This window comes from Chenopodium quinoa, unplaced genomic scaffold (genome assembly GCF_001683475.1).
Source record: "Chenopodium quinoa cultivar QQ74 unplaced genomic scaffold, ASM168347v1, whole genome shotgun sequence".
Lineage (NCBI taxonomy): Eukaryota > Viridiplantae > Streptophyta > Magnoliopsida > Caryophyllales > Amaranthaceae > Chenopodium > Chenopodium quinoa.
Genome location: NW_018743920.1, coordinates 9,374,544 through 9,395,047, shown reverse-complemented (window position 1 = coordinate 9,395,047; position 20,504 = coordinate 9,374,544). Strand labels below are relative to the sequence as shown.

At 31.5% G+C, this 20,504-nt stretch overlaps 2 protein-coding genes across 2 annotated transcripts; one reads left to right on the top strand and one right to left on the bottom strand.

Annotated features, from left to right (window-relative positions):
- The first annotated feature begins 1,771 nt into the window (after positions 1-1,771).
- On the top strand, positions 1,772-4,923 carry LOC110688504 (WUSCHEL-related homeobox 3-like). Its single transcript, XM_021865267.1, has 2 exons — positions 1,772-2,853; positions 4,428-4,923. Exons 1-2 carry the CDS (start codon positions 2,380-2,382, stop codon positions 4,719-4,721), a joined length of 768 nt encoding a protein of 255 aa, XP_021720959.1. The 5' UTR covers positions 1,772-2,379; the 3' UTR covers positions 4,722-4,923.
- A 5,910-nt stretch (positions 4,924-10,833) lies between these two features.
- LOC110688503 (putative respiratory burst oxidase homolog protein H) lies at positions 10,834-15,546 on the bottom strand. Its single transcript, XM_021865266.1, has 14 exons — positions 14,774-15,546; positions 14,422-14,584; positions 14,267-14,315; positions 14,050-14,163; positions 13,132-13,938; positions 12,932-13,027; positions 12,739-12,854; positions 12,540-12,642; positions 12,299-12,390; positions 11,947-12,103; positions 11,733-11,849; positions 11,488-11,616; positions 11,320-11,398; positions 10,834-11,113 (listed from the first exon to the last, which is right to left on the bottom strand). Exons 1-14 carry the CDS (start codon positions 15,183-15,185, stop codon positions 11,004-11,006), a joined length of 2,544 nt encoding a protein of 847 aa, XP_021720958.1. The 5' UTR covers positions 15,186-15,546; the 3' UTR covers positions 10,834-11,003.
- Between the last annotated feature and the right edge of the window lie 4,958 nt (positions 15,547-20,504).

Sequence of the window (20,504 nt, the reverse complement as noted above, 5' to 3'; positions counted from 1 at the left end):
GGTTTGAATTGATGGTTCAACCATGGACATGACTCACATGACATTGGTAGTAGTCTATTTTATTTTGATGGAGTACTATGAAAGAGAAAGATGATAATGGATAAACATGCAACTTAAGTATATATCTCAAAGAGAAATTGAGAAAATAAAGACATTTTTTTGAAGAATAATTCAAACAACAAATAACGAACTCTTTAAGTACTCATATATGGTTTTGTCCATTAGTTTACTCTAGAACTCTCAAACAAATAATCATGCATATCTCCGAGAAATTAAGAGGTGTTGATTACCATTTCACATTGTTGGAATGAATAACATTGGATCGGATAATCAGGTTTACGTGATGATCTTCTATCTCAAATTACTGGACCATTCAATTAATTACTAGATAATTTCATGGATTCAGCTTAAACCCTTCATTACAATTTTCTAGTAACTAAAGCGAACCCCATTTATAATTATGGGTGATTTTATTTGGATACATTCTAGCTTAGTTGATATTTTCTACTACACAGTGTACTAGAATGAAGAAAATCCAAAATTAAAATCTCAAAAATAACAATATGATGATGAATTGGTGGGTGTGTAAGAAAGAGATGTGAATCAGCATGGGGTTCTGGCTCTCTCTGGGTACTCTTAACAACAATCATTCTATTTTGCTTTATGACAACCCAAGCATCCCATCCATAAAACAAAACTAGAAACTAGTTGGAGTAATAAAAAAATTAATTTATTTTATATACTTCCTCCGTTCTTTTAATATAACATCACTTGCCTTTTAGAGGAGTTTCACAAAATATTGCATCATTTTCATTTTAGAACAAAAAGTATCTGTGTTCACACTGCAAATACCCAATATACCGTTACTTTTTCATACTTACTTTTTATTTTATCTTTACATTACATGAACAATTTTGTATTTTTACGTTTCTCTATCTTACTTTTTTCCACTATCAAATTTTGCCTCCAAAATTCCTATAATGCAATAAAAAAAAATGAAGAATGTTAAAAAAAAAAAAAGATATAATTAATAACAAGGTAATAATGACGAAATCATTAATATCTCAACCACACATATTGATCACATTGCAATTCCTCATTCTGTCCCTTCTCTTCCTGAAGACATAATACTGTATGCATCCTTGATGGGAAACATCAACTTCACACTCTGCATCTTTTTCCTTGTACTATTCATATATAATGTCCTCCCCTTTATTCTTTTTTTAAAACCCTAATCAACATCTTAGTACTTTATATCTTTCCTTTATTAAGAAATCTTAGTTTGTGTAATAGTACTAAAACTAATGTCCTAATTATTCTCCAAATGCCAATTAATTACTTGTGCATTATTCATGATTAGATATAATACATACATGAAATCATTAATCATGATTTTCAATTCAGGCCTCCATTAGTTATAAGTTATGTTGCGTAGTCTTTAATATAAAAATAATAATCACATTTTTACTTTTATTAAATTAGGTGAGCTAAGGAATAAGTCCCTGCACATTATCTTTATGACATATAATATAATATTGTGTACACCAAGTAATATATATACTGTAATGTAATCATGTAACCAATTTGATCAACTACGTAGTACCCTTTTTCCCAAAGGAGTATTTTCCTTCTAGTTAATTAGAATGTTTTTGGACTGTTAATAAATAAAATTTCACCAATTAAGAAAGAGCATTTAGTAGTGGCCTAGAGAGAATTTTTCATCCTTTTCAAAGTATTCCTTTAATCATTAATACAATTGCCTTATTAATTATTGATTGTAAAGATTGGGCATACTCTATAATTATAATATATAAATTTGTTGTAAACTAACTTGACATACATTTTTAATAATTTTAAAGAAAGGTTATACTATACAAAAATTATGTAGTTACTTTCAATAATGTACCCTAATTGATGAATTATTATTTTAAGAAATAAAATACGAGTAAATAAATAACTTGCTATCATGAATTAAAGTCTTGATACGTCTAAACTTAATCATCTATAACTACAACATTATAATAAATCCCACAATTTTCATTATATTTACAAGTGAACACAACTCCCAAAATGACATTAAAAAAAAATTAAAAAAAAATTCAAACCATCCCCTTTTCAATCCCCCCCTCCACACATTTATTTCCAAAAACTTTTATTGCATCCTTTTGTCACTTTAATATTAATAACTATACCATTTATTTCATACTTTTTCCCTTTTGCTCCCTATTGTGCTACCCCTTTTTCTCATCTATTTATAGCCCTCATCTTGTCTATCCCTTCCCAGGCCAACACCTCACCAATAGGGCAAATTTAAAGACATCAATATTTTTCAAAGCCACAAAAAAAAAAAAAAATAAATAAATAAATAAATAAAATAAAATGTCACCAGCAGCCTCAACAAGATGGTGTCCAACACCAGAACAAGTGATGATATTAGAGGAAATGTATAGAGGTGGTGTAAGAACTCCAAATGCATCTCAAATACAACAAATTACTGCCCATCTTTCTCTTTATGGTAAAATTGAAGGTAAAAATGTTTTCTATTGGTTTCAAAATCATAAGGCAAGAGATAGACAAAAACTTAGGAAAAAACTTCTTGATAAACAACTTCAACAACAGCAACACCACTTTATGTTTTCTCATCATCATGTTTTTCCTTCTTTTGATCATCATCAACATTTTCAACATCATCATAGTAATTTACTCCATCATCTTCAATTTGATCAACCACCTCTACCACCTCCACCACCACCACCACTACCTTGTTGCGGTCCGACATCGTCTTCCCTTGGGTTATTCCATCATCAGCTCCCTCCGGTCAACTCACCTTGCTTTGGTGCTCATCATCATCAGGTATATTTTTTATGCATTGCTCATGTCTATGATCAACTAATTTAATTTGCTACTTGATAATAATTGTGGTTTTATGTACACTTGCATTTAAACTAATAATAGGCATGATTCTAGTAGCCCAAAAAAAAAAAAAAAAAAAAAAAACGAGTACTAATTTAAATGTACACGTACTTAACAAAAAAGTCAGTGTTCCTGTATTAATTTAAGTATCATCATGTTAGTATATGATCTCTCTTACACTCAAATTTTAGCTAATATTAGTTTAGGTCTCGTGTCATGCACGGTAATTTTTTAAAATTATATCAACCTTTCAATATTATTGGTTATTTTACAAAAATTAAAAAAGATCTAAAAAAAGTTAATAAATATACACACGACTTTGATGTGAATTCTAATCAATAAATAAACAACTATTTTTATTAGGAAAAAATATGAATACTTTCATGAAGTAATTTAAAATATGTCATAAATTATGTAATATTTTCTATTATAGTCATAAATGTTTGGGTGGAAATGTATATCAAATCTTTTTTATTTAAAGTAATTATCTTTATTATTAACATATATGAAAAAAAATTATTTTTGTATAAGATTTTATACTATTAAAAAAAAAATAAAAAAAAAACCTACTAAGGACACACCAGGAGATGACACGTGTCATGGCTGGTGTGTCTTTTAGTATATAGTTATTATTATTATTATTATTATTATTGATTGATTGATGTGTGAAAGGTTCCATATATATATTTGGTACGTGTCCTCAAAAATTTGTTTCACCGGATCTATTACCAAAGTTGTTATCGCGTGTAGTTAATTACGTTGTACCTCAATTAGTTGGTTAATTGAAATTAAGGATTGGAGTACTAAGTAATAGTTATACATTTCTTAAAACGACATTAGAATCATTATTGAAAGTACTAAGAACCTAATAGGAAGATGAGGACGGAATATTCTCTCCGATTTTATAATAGGCATATATGTTGGGCCACTGATTTCCGCACACCCCAAATGTTTATATGAACTAACAAAATTCTTTACTAGATCAATACATTAGATTCTCTTAGGGTGGTTAAGTTAGGCATGATTGATGACAAGAATTCACCTTTTAGGGGGCAGATCTAGTAAGTTGAGCTGCAAGAACAATATTTTTCCTTTATACATACATCAAACTATTTGAAGTTTTAAAAACAAAAAAAATCAAAGGAAGAAACCCTACTACATATATATTACAGAGTTCTTCACGTCCCTAATTATTTGTTGGATTTTTTTTTAAAGTCAAAGTTCATCAACTTTGACCATGAATTCTCATCAATGTATAAGAAAGCTAAGTTATGAGATATTTCATTAGATTTGTCTAAAAATATACTTTCAAAATATTAATTTAATATTTTTGACTAATTAACAAGTAAAAATATCAATGTTCAAACAAATTAAACAAATGGTGAAATAGTTAAGATTGGTCAAATTTTCAAAAGATTTGAAATAATAATTTACTTGTATATGTTTAGCCCTTAGATATGCTCTCTTCTTTTAATTTTTTTTTTTTTTTTTTTTTTTTGGTTATGTAAATGTAGACACGAGTAGAAGATGTAGTAGTCCCACGGATGGAAAATACATACACAACTTGGAATACGGAGAATTCGGATAATGCAAAGTATGGAAGGGAAAATACAAAGCAGATAATGAAGCCAATGATAACAAATCAAGATCATGATGATTGGATGATGACGAAATCAGGAGATTATAATAATCATGGTAATCATGACCATGATGATGATGAGCATTCCTCTAGAAGACCCCTCAAAACCTTGGAGCTCTTTCCTATCAAAGACAAGTCCTCTCTCAATGACAATCTTTCTTTTGTATGATTTTCTTAAAATTATTAAGACTTACGAACATACTCCGATGTATTAGTCCAAAATTAATGATCGCGCTGAATAATATATTTTAAACTGTTGATGTGACAACTAATTTCATATTACGCTAGTGGTGACTTTTTAAAAATTTTACTACAGTCTCTTTCCTATATTTGTATGTATGTACTCACATGACATGTGCATGCATGCATGCATTTGTCAAATTAACAAGGGTTAGAGAGAAACTTGGCTACGGTCTCAAAAGTCTATAGTATTAGTACTTTTGATTGAATGTTTCATTTCCTATTTTAGAGTTTTCAGTGATAAGAGTTGACTTGTGACTAATGAGTAGATATAATATAAGTATGTAATAATATGTGACCAGTTTTATTAGGGTTTATATATATATATATATATATATATATATATATATATATATATATATATATATATATATATAGGAGTTGGATCATGTGAAAACCAACCTTAAGTTAAAAACTGAAAACACAAAATCTTGACCGTAGATTCAAACTCATCTTATCCTACGGTAGGGGTTTTTTCCAGCCTTTTGGTTTCTCTCTCCTGCATTTTCATGCATAACATTCTCTCTCCTCTCTTTTCTCTTTCCTGATTTCTACATTCTTCCTCAAACTTCATACTACTTCTCCAAAGCATAGTTGTGATTGATTCGATTCTTCATCAAATTGATTCCTATTATTGTCTACGATCTATCAAGTAAGGAAATCGTTTATAATTTTGCTTTATTTTAGCTTTTTTAATCAATGTTTTTTGAGTTTTTTTTTTTTTTTTGAGTTTTTCGTTTCTTATTTGTGTAATTTTTGAGTTTTTCGTTTCTGTTTTTTGTTATTTTCTGATTTTTTAATTGTTTTTTGAGTTATTATTTTGCGTTTTTCATAATTTCTTCATATCGTTGTTTTTTGAGTAATTTCTTGAGTTTTTCGTTTCCGATTTGTGTAATTTTTTTGAGTACTTTGCTTCTGTTTTTTATTAATTTTGTAATTTTTGGCAAATTTTGTAAGTTTCGTAGGAGTAATTTAACTTTATTTGAGGTAGTTCATTCTTAATCGAGTTTCATATAAGTTTAATTATGTTATAATTCAACTTAATTTCTTCGTTTGGCATTCTGAGCACATCAATTTCGTCATCAAATTTTTCTACGTTAATCGATCATTTCATTGTATATTGATCAATTTCTCTATTTTCAATTTGTGTTTGATTTTTCGGCTTAATTTTTTGAATTTGATTTCGATTTTTTCGGTTTTATTTTTTCTCAATTGTGTTCGATTTTTTCATTTTAAGTTTATCAGTTTGTGCTCGATTTTTTCGGCTTAGTTTATCACTTTGTGTTCGATTTTCAATTTCATCATCAAATTTTCTGAACTTTGTGTTTTATTTGATTATTTTGATGATATTTTTCTAATGTTGCTGCATTTTATTGATGTATTTAGTCTGATTGTCAGAAATGTGATTTCCTTGCTTTTGTGTTGCCGTAGAAATTGTTTATATATACAACCTATAATTGGACAGTAAGCTGCTCGTTTGTGAATGGACTGTAAGCTGCTCGTTTGTGTATAGGTGTGTGATTGGGTGAAAGTTCTGCTTGTGATTGTGAGCGTGTTGATTTCACTCCTGTGTGGTGTGATGTGTAGATATGTGATTTTGCCTATTAATGGGTTGTTATATGTTGTGTATAAGAAAGAATGTGATTAAATAAGTTCTGCTTGTGATTGTGATTGTGAACGATATTTTGTTTAATTCTGCAGTAGATTTGTACATTTTCATTTAAGATTTTATTCGAACAGTAGTGCAGATCATCCATGACAGTCTAGACATTTGAGTTATTGTTATTATTCCACTCAAAGAGTAAGAGAGTTGAATGTTAATACCAAGTGATCAATTGTATTGTTATCCTACTATAGACTTTCTTTTGAAGTAATGGTACCAGAATCTAAGTGCACTCTGATACGGAGCTAGATATGTATTGTTTTGTGAATCATAGCCTCATAGGCTTATATCTGTTAAATGGTAGAAGTGTGTCCTTAGAAATTTATTTCTAAAATTCGAGTATGCTAGTTTGCGTTATTGCAAGCTCTATCATGCCTAATCTTACCTTGTCAGCTGGAGTTAGTATAGTAACCTTCTTCAGCCTTTGTGAAGATTTATCTCTGATTGTATGATTTTTGGTGCCTGCCTGTTCAATATCTACATTTAGTTGGGATTCCTCATATACAGGTGGCTTGCTCGTATCATGATATCCTGGTATGCTTTTATTTGCCTCTGCTTCTGTTCTTGAAACGTTGATCTTGTCAAGCTTGTTTTGCTTCAGTCTGTATGATGTTGGTCTGTATGATGTTGGTCTGTGATGTTGGTATGCTTTTATTGGCTGTTTTGGCATGTTGAAAGCCTATTAGCTCAATTGGTCGAGCACCGTGTAATCACGGGATGTAGGTTCGAATCCTACATAGACTTTTTTAATACTTATTTTTATATTTATCGACCTCTAGGTAAATGGTGTCAAATTGATATAATTACCCGAAGTTAATATATAGTTACCTTATTTTCGATATAATGACCTTAGAATTATGGAAATGTTGTAAATTTTGTTTCAGTCACCTTATTTTTATATATAGTGACCTTTATTTTTGTATATAGTGACATTTATGTAAATGGTGTCAAAAACTCAGACGATATAGTTACTTTATTTTTGTATATAGTGACCTTAATGTAAATGTTGTAAAAATTGTTATAGTTACCCTATTTTTGTATATAGTGACCTCTATGTAAATATGGTCAAAATTGAAATAGTTACCCTATTTTTGTATATAGTGACCTTAATGTAAATATTGTAAAAATTGAAATAGCTACCCTATTTTTGTATATAGTTACGTTATTTTTATATATAGTGACTCTATGTAAATATCGTCAATTTAGATAAAGTTACTTTATTTTAGCATGTAGTGACCTTTAAAACGTTGCGTTTGTCCAAAAAAAAAAAAAAAAAAAAAAAAAAAAAACCTTTAAAACGGTTGAATTGATTATATGTAAGGTTGGAATGATCTTAGGGCTATATAACCGTCTGATCTTTTGTTCTAGTAATGAATGGCTAAGATTGCTTGTTTTTAGTTTTCACCATAAGCTCTGTTTTTAGCGGAACCTCCCCGTATATATATATATATATATATATTTTTTTTTTTTTTTTTTTTTTTTTTTTTTTTTTTTTTTTTTTTTTTTTTTTTTATATATATATATATATATATATTTCTGTTTCTTTTTTCATTTTTTTATATGTTCCTCTTCTATGAACTTTATATATAGCTGACAAATAATAGAAAGATCGATAAGTTAGTCAGAAGACAAGGGGAAATTTAGCTCAAAAACAACAGGCTTTTGGAAGAGACTTGACAACGAAATAACGCTGGAAATTATGCATGGGACAAAACAGCAATAACATAGGTTACCCATTCAACGATAACAAATGCATGCAACGGATTATTTTATTTTTGTAAAATGTGATAATGTATTATTTTAGTATATTATTCATACACAAAATCCAAGAAATTATTTAGACAAATTAAACCTACTTGTAAATGAAATCTTAGCTAGAATATGATGAAAAGATTTAAATCATACATTTATAACTAATTAATAATGTTAATGTCTTATTAAAAAAAAAAAAAAGAAAAGTTGTAGCGTAAGATTAATAACTCATCATCAATTAAGAAGGTTAATTAAAACTACTCTCTTCATTCCTGAAGGAGGGTTACATTTTATCTTATGAATTATGAAATTCAACAATATACTTACTTTGTCATATATGAGTTATTAGTAGTTGTTAAAAGTAGAACACTTTCTTATTTCGTCCAACACAAATTATGATCTAGTTGTCATTTTAACACATACCTTTTTTCTACTACTATAAGCTTAATATTCCACACTATTTTAAATTCATTTAAAAAATAAAATCAATATCTTCATTAAAATCATATCTACTTTCTAATTAAAAATTTGGATATTGTTAATAGCTTATCACTTATAACTATCTGTCTAGATTAGTATTCCATGCATTTTATTATGTTCTACTCAAGCAACAAAAGCTAAAGATTAATAGAAATGGAGACCATGAATATGATTACTTTTGCTTTTAAAGATGTGAGAGATAGAGAATAAGATATTTGTTTAAGCTATTTGGGCCTCACAAAGTAAAATGAATAAAAGGTTGCCATAAAAAGAAATAAAACAAAAGCGAGTAGATTTTAGCTAAAAAACGGATGAAAACAGAAAGTAAGTAGAATTTAGGAAAACGGAACTAAAGGTGCTAACTTCCCCCGTCAAATTTACTTTAACGGGGTGCTCTGACGTTAAAACACAATAGTGCGCCCTACCATGCAGAGCTGTAACTACGTTTTTTTTTAGGAAAACTAATCGCTTCGTTATTTAATCAATTCTTAACATTATATTAATAGCATGTAAGGTAAAAGTATTTTTTAAGTTGAAAATGGATTCAATTAAACCATTGTTATGAAGTGTTTGAGAAAAAAATATATATAAATGAGGGAAAAAAAATATTGGATGCAGCACCCAAGTGTAAATTAAAATTTTCATCAAAACCATCGCTCCTTCTTCTTTTTCTCCCTCTTTTAAAATGTTTTATAGGTCAGAATTAGTTGAATTTCTTCAGTTTAAATTAAAATTACATTTAATGTTGTTGTTGATATAGTTATGGTAGATAATAATGGGATTTCTTGACTCCCACATTGTTTTTAAAAAAGGGTTTGTTACAAATATTTGAAAGATGAAGAAATAATGATTTATTTAACATTTAATTACTTAATATGACAGGAAAATATAAAAATAATGAGTAATTTTCAATGCAAATTATTATATGTGTTATGTAATATTATGTATATGTACATTCATGTAATTTGTTAATTTATAAATAATTTTAAAATAATTTGTTTTATGTAGATTTGAACTCACTTATGTAATGTAATAAATTGCATATTTAATAATTTTGTTTCGCAACCTCGACAAGTAGATACACTAGTGGCTGAAACTACATACATAAAGAAGTTGGTGAAATTTGATCACTGTATTATTCATTGTGCGTTCTTGCACGTGAATTAAAGTTTAATTCTTTGGAGACTGCTCAAATTCTTGCTGATCTAAAGGCAAATTATGGAGAAGATGGACAGGTTGTTCTGCGCAATGAAGTAGCGAATGCAATGGATGCTGAACAACTAACCGAGATGCCCATACCTTTGGTTGCCCAATATATAGATATTTACATGTCTACGGGTGAATGAGTTGACACAGAGAAATGATTTAAAAGAGAAATGTCTTTTCTTTTAGGAAATACTATCAGTATTACAGTACTCCTTTCGTCCCTTACTTACATGCCTATTTCTCTTTATTATGTGAGTAATAAATGTTTATGTTGTTGAGCTATCCCTCACTCTCGTAACAATTATAGATTGTTGAGTTATCCCTCACTCTCGTAATTACAATATTTCACATGTTTATGTCATTTGGAGTTGGATATTTAATCAATATAGTTTAAGTTAGAGAATTACTAATTACGAGAGTGAGGGATAGTTCAAGTGGTTAAAGATTTCCTCTCGATTCTAAGTGATCCTGGGATTGAGAATAAACTCGCGTGAGTCTACATTATATACCCTTATGAGCCTGTCCATAATTATGGTTTCCTAATGTGAATGGATGCTGATGATGATAATCAGAAAGTCATTTGTTTGCTTTGTTAGACAAACACATGTTCACAAACATCTCGTAGACTGATTTAATTAAACAACCGAAATCAGCTGGTCTATTTTTTGTATCTCAATAGGTTTATCATGTTTACTTTATTATTTCGTGGAGAGGTAATAATAAATTATTAGGCAACATTAAGCTACGTGCCTAGAAGAAATATCGAGTCCCTATTGTATTAATCCTCCAAATTGTTTTAACGAAGATAAGGGTTTTTTATTTAATCTATTTATTTATCATTTTTTTTTTTATGCAGAACGGATAAACCCTTGACCGATGAGACCTTAAATATTGTAACAATCCAGCATAGCTCATATTGTTCGAATCAAGATCTACCTGCTATCCCGAACAAAACAAATTAAAGTTTGGGTTTTGTTACTCTTGTTAGTAAATACAAGTATGTGTATAAGCAAAGAATGGGAAAGAAAACAGGCCACAACTCATTCTAACATAAGATACAACATAATCTACAAGACTGTGGATTTACCACCAGCAAAATCTATGCTACACCTAAAAGTTCTCTTTGTGGAAATGGAAGCGGGTGGTACTGCTAAGGCTGAATTCTTGGCACAGTTGCCTCAGCAGCTTTGTCAGATTCGGGCTTCCACAATAGAAAACTCCTGCAGTATAATCATGCAACAAATTTCAGCATTAGTAGTCCAGCACAATAAAATAGTACTTACTATATGTGTTCATTATACAACTTACTATACATCATACAATAACCTTCTGAAATCTTATAAACAAAATTTATAAACTGCCTATAATATTTTACAGGTCTTAGAAAGAAATTCTATTTTTTTAGATGCTGAACTCTTTTTTTTACCTATTCTCTGTGATTCGTGTGAGGCAGCTAGTTGTGTAAACACCTTCCTCCAGTTAGGTCTTGCAAAATGTGTTCTTATCTGTGCATATTTCATGTTAGACGCGGCAGCTTGCAGAGTAATCAATAATAAGAAAATCAATCTGTATTGATGACAGAAGTTATATATACCCGGCTTTCAGACACCACATCGACTCCATTCTTAGCATGCTGCAATGACTGCACCATTTGAATAAGTGCTGATCGAGCATCGCCTTCCTCATACACACTAGTCAAGTAGTTATGCATTTCTATCACATTCTGTAAATCATAATTCACAGTAAATGCAAGAAATGTGGTTAATTAGTCAATAGTCATATATAACATATAAATGTGAACAGGTAATGAATTTGGTTTCATGGTCTAATAATACCCACATCAGTATCATATTCTGCAATATCATCCATGACCCCCTTGAACCAATCAAAGGAGGCCTGTTCTCTTGTAGACCAATAGAAATATGCTCTTTGAGGCCCCTTTTTGCTTTCTATATCCTGCATTTGTTGTAAAATACCAAATCAAACAGATTTTAGAAGATCTCACAATAATGTGCAAAGAATCGATACTGTGCAGCTTAATCAGGTTTGGTACCTCTGAACTGCTTTCTTTTAAGTTATTTAAGAGATCCTTGAGGATGCTGATGAAGGGAGTTGCTCCAATACCGAGTCCAATGAGCAAAAGAATGTCATACTTTTTGTAATTCTGTGCTGGAGCTCCATATGGACCTTTGATGATTATATGTGGAAAACTGCAATAGAACAGGAACATTAAAGTCAGAATTTGTTTTTTCTTCTTTGACCTTGGATTGATTTCAGAATGAGATGATCTCTTCTATGACCCTGAGATGCTTTACTATCCAAGTTTATTGACCATTTGCAGATGCAATGGAAAGTTTCATGCAGAAATATATCAATTTATGATTCTGAAGGTTATGCTCTCTCACCTTGGTGGTTGTATATCGAAATCATTCATTTGTTTAGTTTCCATTCTCATGAGCCTCCCTTTTGCAGGGCGGCTTGCTGGAGGTTCACAGGTCTGCATTTCATTGCAATGGCATTGAATGTAAGATACCGGATGAAACTCACACATCCACCCAACCAGCAATAAGAAAATTTTATTGAAAATAAATACTTGAACTCGATTCTACCAAACCAATGGATACAGGTGCAAGAAATGGATGTTACCTTGGCAAATCTATCCCGAAGTGCATTAGTCCAGTCTCCCAAGGCTCTAATATGTACACTCAGATAGGCATCACCAGGTGCAGAAGTAATAGAGAAGGGATGCCTGTTATAAACAGGAAGAAACAATAAATAGAGTTAAAACCACCTTTTTAAGAATCTTTCCATAATATTGATGCAAAGTAGCAGGTTGTTTAGTCACCATTCAAAGCTTGAGATATCTGGACACTTGACGAACAAGTACATCCCACTCTTGTACTTAAAATTAGGTGGTTTGCTCATATATAATGCCAGGACATTTCCTTCATATACGACAGCCTGCAAACTGTAATGGTAAGAATAAACCAAAGTATCCCTAGTTTCAGCTGATATATAAAAGACAGTTGTTTCAAGACCTTTAGGATGTTAACATGATGATTGTGGTCATGGATGGATGTCAATGTTCTCTCACTAGCATAGAGCAAAACTGGGAACAGAAGATACATCCATGTCTGCAATGATTTTCAGAAGAAAAAAAATGATCATAGTGTATAAAATATTGATGAAAGGATTATGCATCTGATGATAGATACGAAAAATAATTATAAATGCATACCGTTTTATTGAACCACTCCTTGGTGAGAAACAGGAAATACCCGTGAACAATCAAGAGAATATAGACAACAAACAGCAGGTGATGTGCATACCAGAAGGCATTGAACCCAGCCAAATGAAGGAATGGCCACGGCAACTTGATAACATTCCTTCTAAAAGAGTGTGTTGCTAGTGTGAAGGCAAAAGCCATAAGAAGGATCATGATGATACCAGTCATCCCTGGTATACTACTTACCAGATCAAGAAAATTTGGCTGCTTGAAGTTAAAGTTTGGACCGAGCCACATCATAAATTTATTTTTAGGACACAAAATGAGCCTTGGAAAATCACAACTCAAGTGCATCAAAACATGCAAAAAAGTCCCAATTGTAATCCCAGCAGCTACCATCTTGTGAAAATTTATATTATCATCAAAAGGAAATATTCTACTAAGAAATGTTGACCTTAACCGGGTAAGTGTTCTTCTACAAACAGGAAGCAAGATGAGAGCCATATTGAATTTGAGAGTCTCAGCAGCACCCTTTGCAACACAGACACAATAACCCATGACTGGAAAGGCGGCATGCTTCTCATAATAATTGAACTTATAATAGAATAGGCATGCATTTATGGTTAGCCATAGCCCAACTGCCCAAATTCTCTTCCCATTATCCAAGATAAATTCTTTTGTGCTATTCACAGTTTTCGATATTGGATTCCTGAACATTTTGGGGATCATGGTTTTTGTTAGGGTTTGGCTCCTCTTAAACTTAGTTCCTTCATCGGTAGAAGTCACCATTCCTCTTAGCAAAGTTTCAAGTTGCCATAACTGTATATTAACAATAGCTCAGCATAAGAAGCTAAAAAACATAAAGCAATGAGGTGACATAAATGGGCTGCAAATAATTCTTCTGATATATGATATGGAAGAATTACTAACCTCTATATATCCTTGGTGATCCGGATCTAATTCTTCCATGATCAAAGACGCGTAATTTCCTGCTTGTGACTTGAGTTTATTTAGCTGATTAGCTGAGGCACTCAACACTAAAACCTAATTAAAAAAAAAGGAACTTCTTCAAGTCAATTCTAAGCAAATACATAGCACATCTAACTTCATCTTCAAAAACCTTTAGAGAACCATCAAACTTAATTACCTCGCGAACCTCGTCTTCGGATAATTTCCCATCCCCATTCTTGTCACACCTACAAAGAGCAAAATCCATCAAGATTTGACATTTATTCTAGGAAGCAAAAACAGGGAAAAACAGAGAAAAACAGAGATGATCAAACACATCAATGATCAGCTTACATGTCAAAGAAGATCTGCAAACGAGCATCAATATCTTGACTAGTCATATCTTCCCAAAACATTCTCATTTCATCAATTGTAATTCCATTTGATGCATCCAAATTCCTTCTCCTAGCTAATGTATCATACAATTCCCCTGCAAATTCTTTTGAATTTCCCATTCCTTTTTTCCCCCCCAAAGAACAAAAATCAAACAAAATCAACTCAAAACAAATCATTCACAATCCAAACTAACAAAACCAAGTTCAATTCAACTCAATCATAATCACAGCATTTCATAAACAAACACACACAAAAACACAAAGTCAAACACCCAAAAAACATAAAAATTCAAAAAATCAGCAACATTTACCAATGACAGCACTGAATTTATCCCTGGGAACTCTTCCATTAACAGCATTTGTTTTAAATCTCTTCTCAACAGGCTTCCAAGCGTCACCATCTTTTCCGGTGGCGCCGTCGAGAAACCTTAAACTCTGCAACCCTCTAGCAGCAGTTGATCGCATTCTACCCATCTTAGGTTGAGCTGCATTATTGGCATTCCCATTTCCAAGTATCCCAAATCTTTTCCTGGCATTGCTACCAATCCTACTAAAATTCACTCCTCTTGGACTTTTCAAAGCATTGTTATTGTTATTGTTATTAAAATTACTGCTACTACTGCTGCTGCTTTCATTTCTGGGTGTATCTGTAATTTGATCAATTTCAACGCTATCAAGAATCCATTTTGTGGAATCACCTTCTTTGTGATTATTGGTGGTCATCTGAAAATCGAATGAACCCAGCAATGCCCTCCTCCTGTTTGATGAAATTCCCCAATGAAAATATAAATTCAGGAGGAGGGAAATTTAAAGGGGACAGAGATCTTTTAAAAGGGTTTTGGGTTTCTGATTTTTGGGTTTTCTTTTCAATGAATAAATTTATTTATATTTGATTAATTGTATGAACAATTTTGGAGAGAGAATGAAATGGAGGGAGGTCAATGAGAGAGGCAAGAGAGCCGACGACATACAAGTGGTACAGTTAAAACAGTTAGTTTGATTATCTAATTTATAGATTTATAATATAAAGGGGTGCAACATTTTTGTTTGTTCATCTCAAGTCCACTCTCTCTTGTTACTTCTTGTTCATGCAAGAGGCTAGTGACGCATCACATTGTGGTTTTGAATTTAGATCCCATGAAACATGGTAGGTTTTATTCTAGTCGTGATCGTTGAACTTTTACGCTATTCTCCCTTCGTTTTATAATAATATTATAATGTAGAAATAAAAAAAGTAGGTACGGTATATGAGGAAAAAGAAATGATAATATGAGGAGTAAAAAATTGATGAGATGTCGTTAACTAAGAAAGTGATACAATTATTCAAGAATGATTAAATACGACAAGTGAAACAATAATGGTTTGGTAATAGAGGGAGTACATCTTCTAAGTTCAAATATTCTTAGTTCGTAAGAAGCTTAAAACAGTAAACTATCTTTACGTATAAATCACACAAAAACTTTTTAACTTTTATAATTTTACCTTTAACTAATATTGTTTATGGTCCATCCAAAATATGTCTTTTTGGATTGTAGTATGAGGATTGTTGCATCAACGATGGACAAAGCCAATTTGATAACTAATTAAAACTCATTTATTTAATTAATTGTACAAAGTGATCGATAATGAGCATTTTAAACCAAGCTAGTCAAATAAAAACAGTTCACCAAGAGCAACAACCATCAAAGTTAAAAAAATGAATGAATAAGTTAGTCCAAGACAATTATTAGATGATAATTAGACGAAATTTGGCATGATTATTAATTAATTAATTAATTTCATACACATATGATCTATGTATAAAAAATTAACCGACAAGAGCAAATGTCAAATTTCTCTTAGTAAATTAAAATGTTATTCCATGAAATTGTGGGAATTCAAAAGGAGTGATGATGGAAGAAACCAACAAAAAATCACAGAAAATAATAACGGAAAGAAAGCAGAAGTTTCAGAATTAATTAGACTGTGGTCTAACAATCAACTTAAATCCAACAAATTAATGGTTGGTAATGATAATAATGGTGAGTTGTAGGCACGTTCTCTAATTGAGGTTCTCCACTAAATTTTTCTTGTTTTCATCTACTTCTTCTTAATTTTTTAATGTTTTCTGTAATTTTATATTAATTTTTAGATTGTATATTGTCCTCTTGGTTTGTGATGATGTGATCTGTGGAAAGTCTTTTTTTTTAGCTTCTTGTTATTGAATTATGAGCATGAGGTAATGACGTTTGACACTAATGATTCTAAGCTTCTTTTCTTTTCATTTTTTTTCCCTTCTATTTATTTTTGATGCTATTGTACTTGCCCATAATATAGTACACAATCTGTTTGCTAAGAATGTGTGGGGAGTCCTGCCCTAGGGTCATAAAAGTCGGCTAGAATTCATAACAGGTTTTCCAATAAATTTATAAAGACCAATATTGAGTCATGTTTAAAAACTTTATTTCATTGGTAGTCGAGAATTGAAAGACACCATTTCAATCACCAATCCCGAGATTCTATTATAAGGTGCCAAAAAGCATCCATATGCTAATGTTGTCAGTATGGAATTCTAAAGCTCAATTGATGATAGGAGAGGCATCCCAAGGTCACTACTTTGATTTAATGAAGGGATGCATATACATAGCTGTTTAAATTGACAATTTAAAGGCAAAATGAAAGTTTCCAATCACCGAAATGGTCTCTAAAGGTTTTGTGGGATTAGAGGAAAGCACCCGAAGGATCGAACCTCTTTATTTTCTGGACCCATAAAAGTAAAAAATTGTCCAAATTTGAAAGCTATAAACCACGCTTCGGATTAATTTTAAGATAATTTTGCAAAAATGAAGTGAATGTGTGGGGAGCTCCCTTGGGTTATAAAAGTTAGTTTAAAACCATAACACATCTTCCAAATGGATTATAAAGTCTCAATATTGAGTTTGGTTCAAATACGTCCGTGGCTATTTCGGAACCTTCCCACTTTGTATTGAATCATTTGTTCATATATTGCATTAACATTGTGTAGAAATATATTATTACTACTTCATTTTTTTTTGTTGGTTAGAGAGCCACAAGGGTGAGTGATGAGAATCGATCCCAAGATCTCCTGGAACCGAGAGGGAAGCTCTAACCACTTAAGCTATACCTCACTCTCACTACTTCATTAGTTTAATTAAAACATTTATCAATACTTAACTTTGACCATTAATATTGTTAATTATATATTAGTAAAAATTATAAAACATTATTACGTACATAGAAATTACACATTGTGACGAACAAATTTAACAATTACAATGACAATTAAGAAACCAACCGAAGTATATTACATACCGGTATACTTTGAATCTATATCCCACATTCGCTCTATAATACAAGATGGAAGCCCATATTACCCCTAATATTAACATATAAACTATAAACTAAGACTAAACATGTAAAAAGCCCCTACTTCAAAAGTAAGAGTAAAAACCATGTTAGTCTTCCTACACACAAGAAGAAAAAAAATTCATAAGATATGATCCACATCAGTTCTCCTTTTGGAAGTGAAATTGGAAGTGGGTTGTGTTTTGGCTGAAATCTTCGCAAAGCTTCCTTATCAGTTTCATTTGCTCTTTGCTTCCACTATAATAAACACCTACATTATTAACAATATAATCAATTTATAGAATAAATTAACCAAGAACAACAAAACAACTACCTAGATTGTTTCTCTTAAATTCTAGATAATAAACATGATTAGTTACTTAGAAAGAAAAGTTTTACCTATTTTTTGTGATTTGTGTTTGGAAGCTAGTCGCGCAAAGACATTTGTCCAGTTAGGTGTTCCAAAATGGGTTTTAATCTGTGCACATTTCATGTTAGACTTACCAAACTAAAGCAGAAGCAGATAATATAGAACTCGATATTAAGGTAATCGAATTAAGTGAATTGAACAAGTTAAAGTTGAACTACCCGAGTTCCAGAGATCACATCTAGTCCATTCTTAGCATGCTGCAATGACTGCACTATCTGAATAAGTGCAGATCGAGCATCACCTTCTTCATACACACTAGTCAAGTAGTTATTCATTTCGATCACATTCTGTTAATCAATATCCAGAGAAAATGCAGGGAAAATTGGTTAAATAATCAATCAATACTTGTATAATAGAATGAATTGGGGTTACTTTATGGTCTAATTAAACTTACATCTGAGTCGTATTCTGCAATTTCGTCGAAGACACTCTTAAACACATCAAAGGAGCTTTGGTGACTTGTAACCCAATAGAAGTAAGATTTATGAGGCCCCTTTTTTCTCTCTATACCCTGCATTTGTTTCAGAAACACCCACATAACACAATATCTTAGAAGATCACAAGACATAATCATGCTCAAAGAATCGATGTCGAGCAGTGTTTTCCTGCAGGCTCAGTACCTGTGTCCTGCTTTCCTGTAAGTTATTTAAGAGATCCTGAAGGATGCTGAAATTAAGAGTTGCTCCAAGGCCGAAGCCAATGAGCAAAACAATATCGTACTTTTTGTAATCCTGTGCTGGAACACCATACGGGCCTTTCATAATTATGTGCGGAATGCTACGCCTACAACAATATAGAACAGGTACATCTTATCAGCACTCACCTGTGGAAAGTGAAATGCAAAAACAGCTTATACTACAGTGTAATCTTAGAGAATGCTCTCACAATTTTGGTTCAAGATCAGAATCACTCGCTGCTCCCTCATTTCCGATCTCATGACTCACTGAAGACTCATAAGCCTACACTTCATATATAGCAATGTCATTGAGGATATAACTTTTAAGAAACCAAATTCATAGGTCAGACGGTCTAATTTCCGAAGATCACCCACTGGGACAATAGAGTTGCAGAATGCAGACTTTTAACTTTCTATTATATATACTACGGAGTAATATACTACAGATTTATGGAAAAGAAAAGCATGATTTGACAAATAGTCATTAGAATTTCATTCATATTGGCTTACTGATGCTGTTAATGTCACAAAATGTTCCAGAAGTTTCGCGTTCCACTCTCCCAATGATGTATTGATAAGAACATGTATGTTGTCATCATCAGGAGCAGAGACAATAGAAAAGGGATGCCTGTTGCAAATTATAAGGATTCCATTTTGAGTGATTAAATCAACTGCTGAATGAAAATGTGCATCATGTGAATTTGCTGAGCAGTTAGACTGATTACCATTCAGAGATCGAGATCTGAGGACACTTGAAGAGAACATACATTCCAATCTTGTACTTAAATGTAGGTGGTTTCTTCATGTATAATACCAGAACATTTCCTTAATGTAGGACAGCCTGAAAAGTGTGGAGGTAAAATCTAATTGTTTCCCAACTTTCAACAGAAAAATAAGTACATCCATTATAAAAAGATCGAAGAAGACCTTTACGATGAAAACTGGATGACTTTGATCCATGAATGCTAGTCCTTGGTCATAAGCATAGAAGCAAACTGGGACCATGAGATGCATCCATTTCTACATTGATCATCAAAAGACAGTCATGTATGGAAAAGTATAGATGATTTACAATTTTATTACTCCCCCGGTCCCTTAATTAAGAACCTATTTGGGTTTTTTCACGGGAATTAAGAAAGTTGGTAGAAGTACATAAATGCATGTGGGGTTAGAGAGACATAGATAGAAAAGAGGAAAAAAAAAAAGAAAAGTGGTTGAGAATAACCGAATAATTGAAGAGAGGGAGAGCGAAAGTGTTGAAAATTGATGTAAAAAATATCATTAGTACAAAAAAGTGATTACAACTCATCAAAAAGTGGAGAATATTATCAAATAGTAGTATAGTACAATCTTAAAAAATAAATAGGTTCTTAATTTTAGACTCCCCAAAAAGGAATACAGGCTCTTAATAAAAGGATGGAGGGAGTACATGTAAATTTTAATTTTTTGTTAGGTATCTTTTCTTATATTCGTATACTGGCGTTAAATATGTACATTTTACATGGTGTCAAAGCCAAGTACAATCAAAAGCATACACAATCACTAGCAAATGGTACGCGTAACTTCTGAATGAGTGAATTGAGAAGGTGGA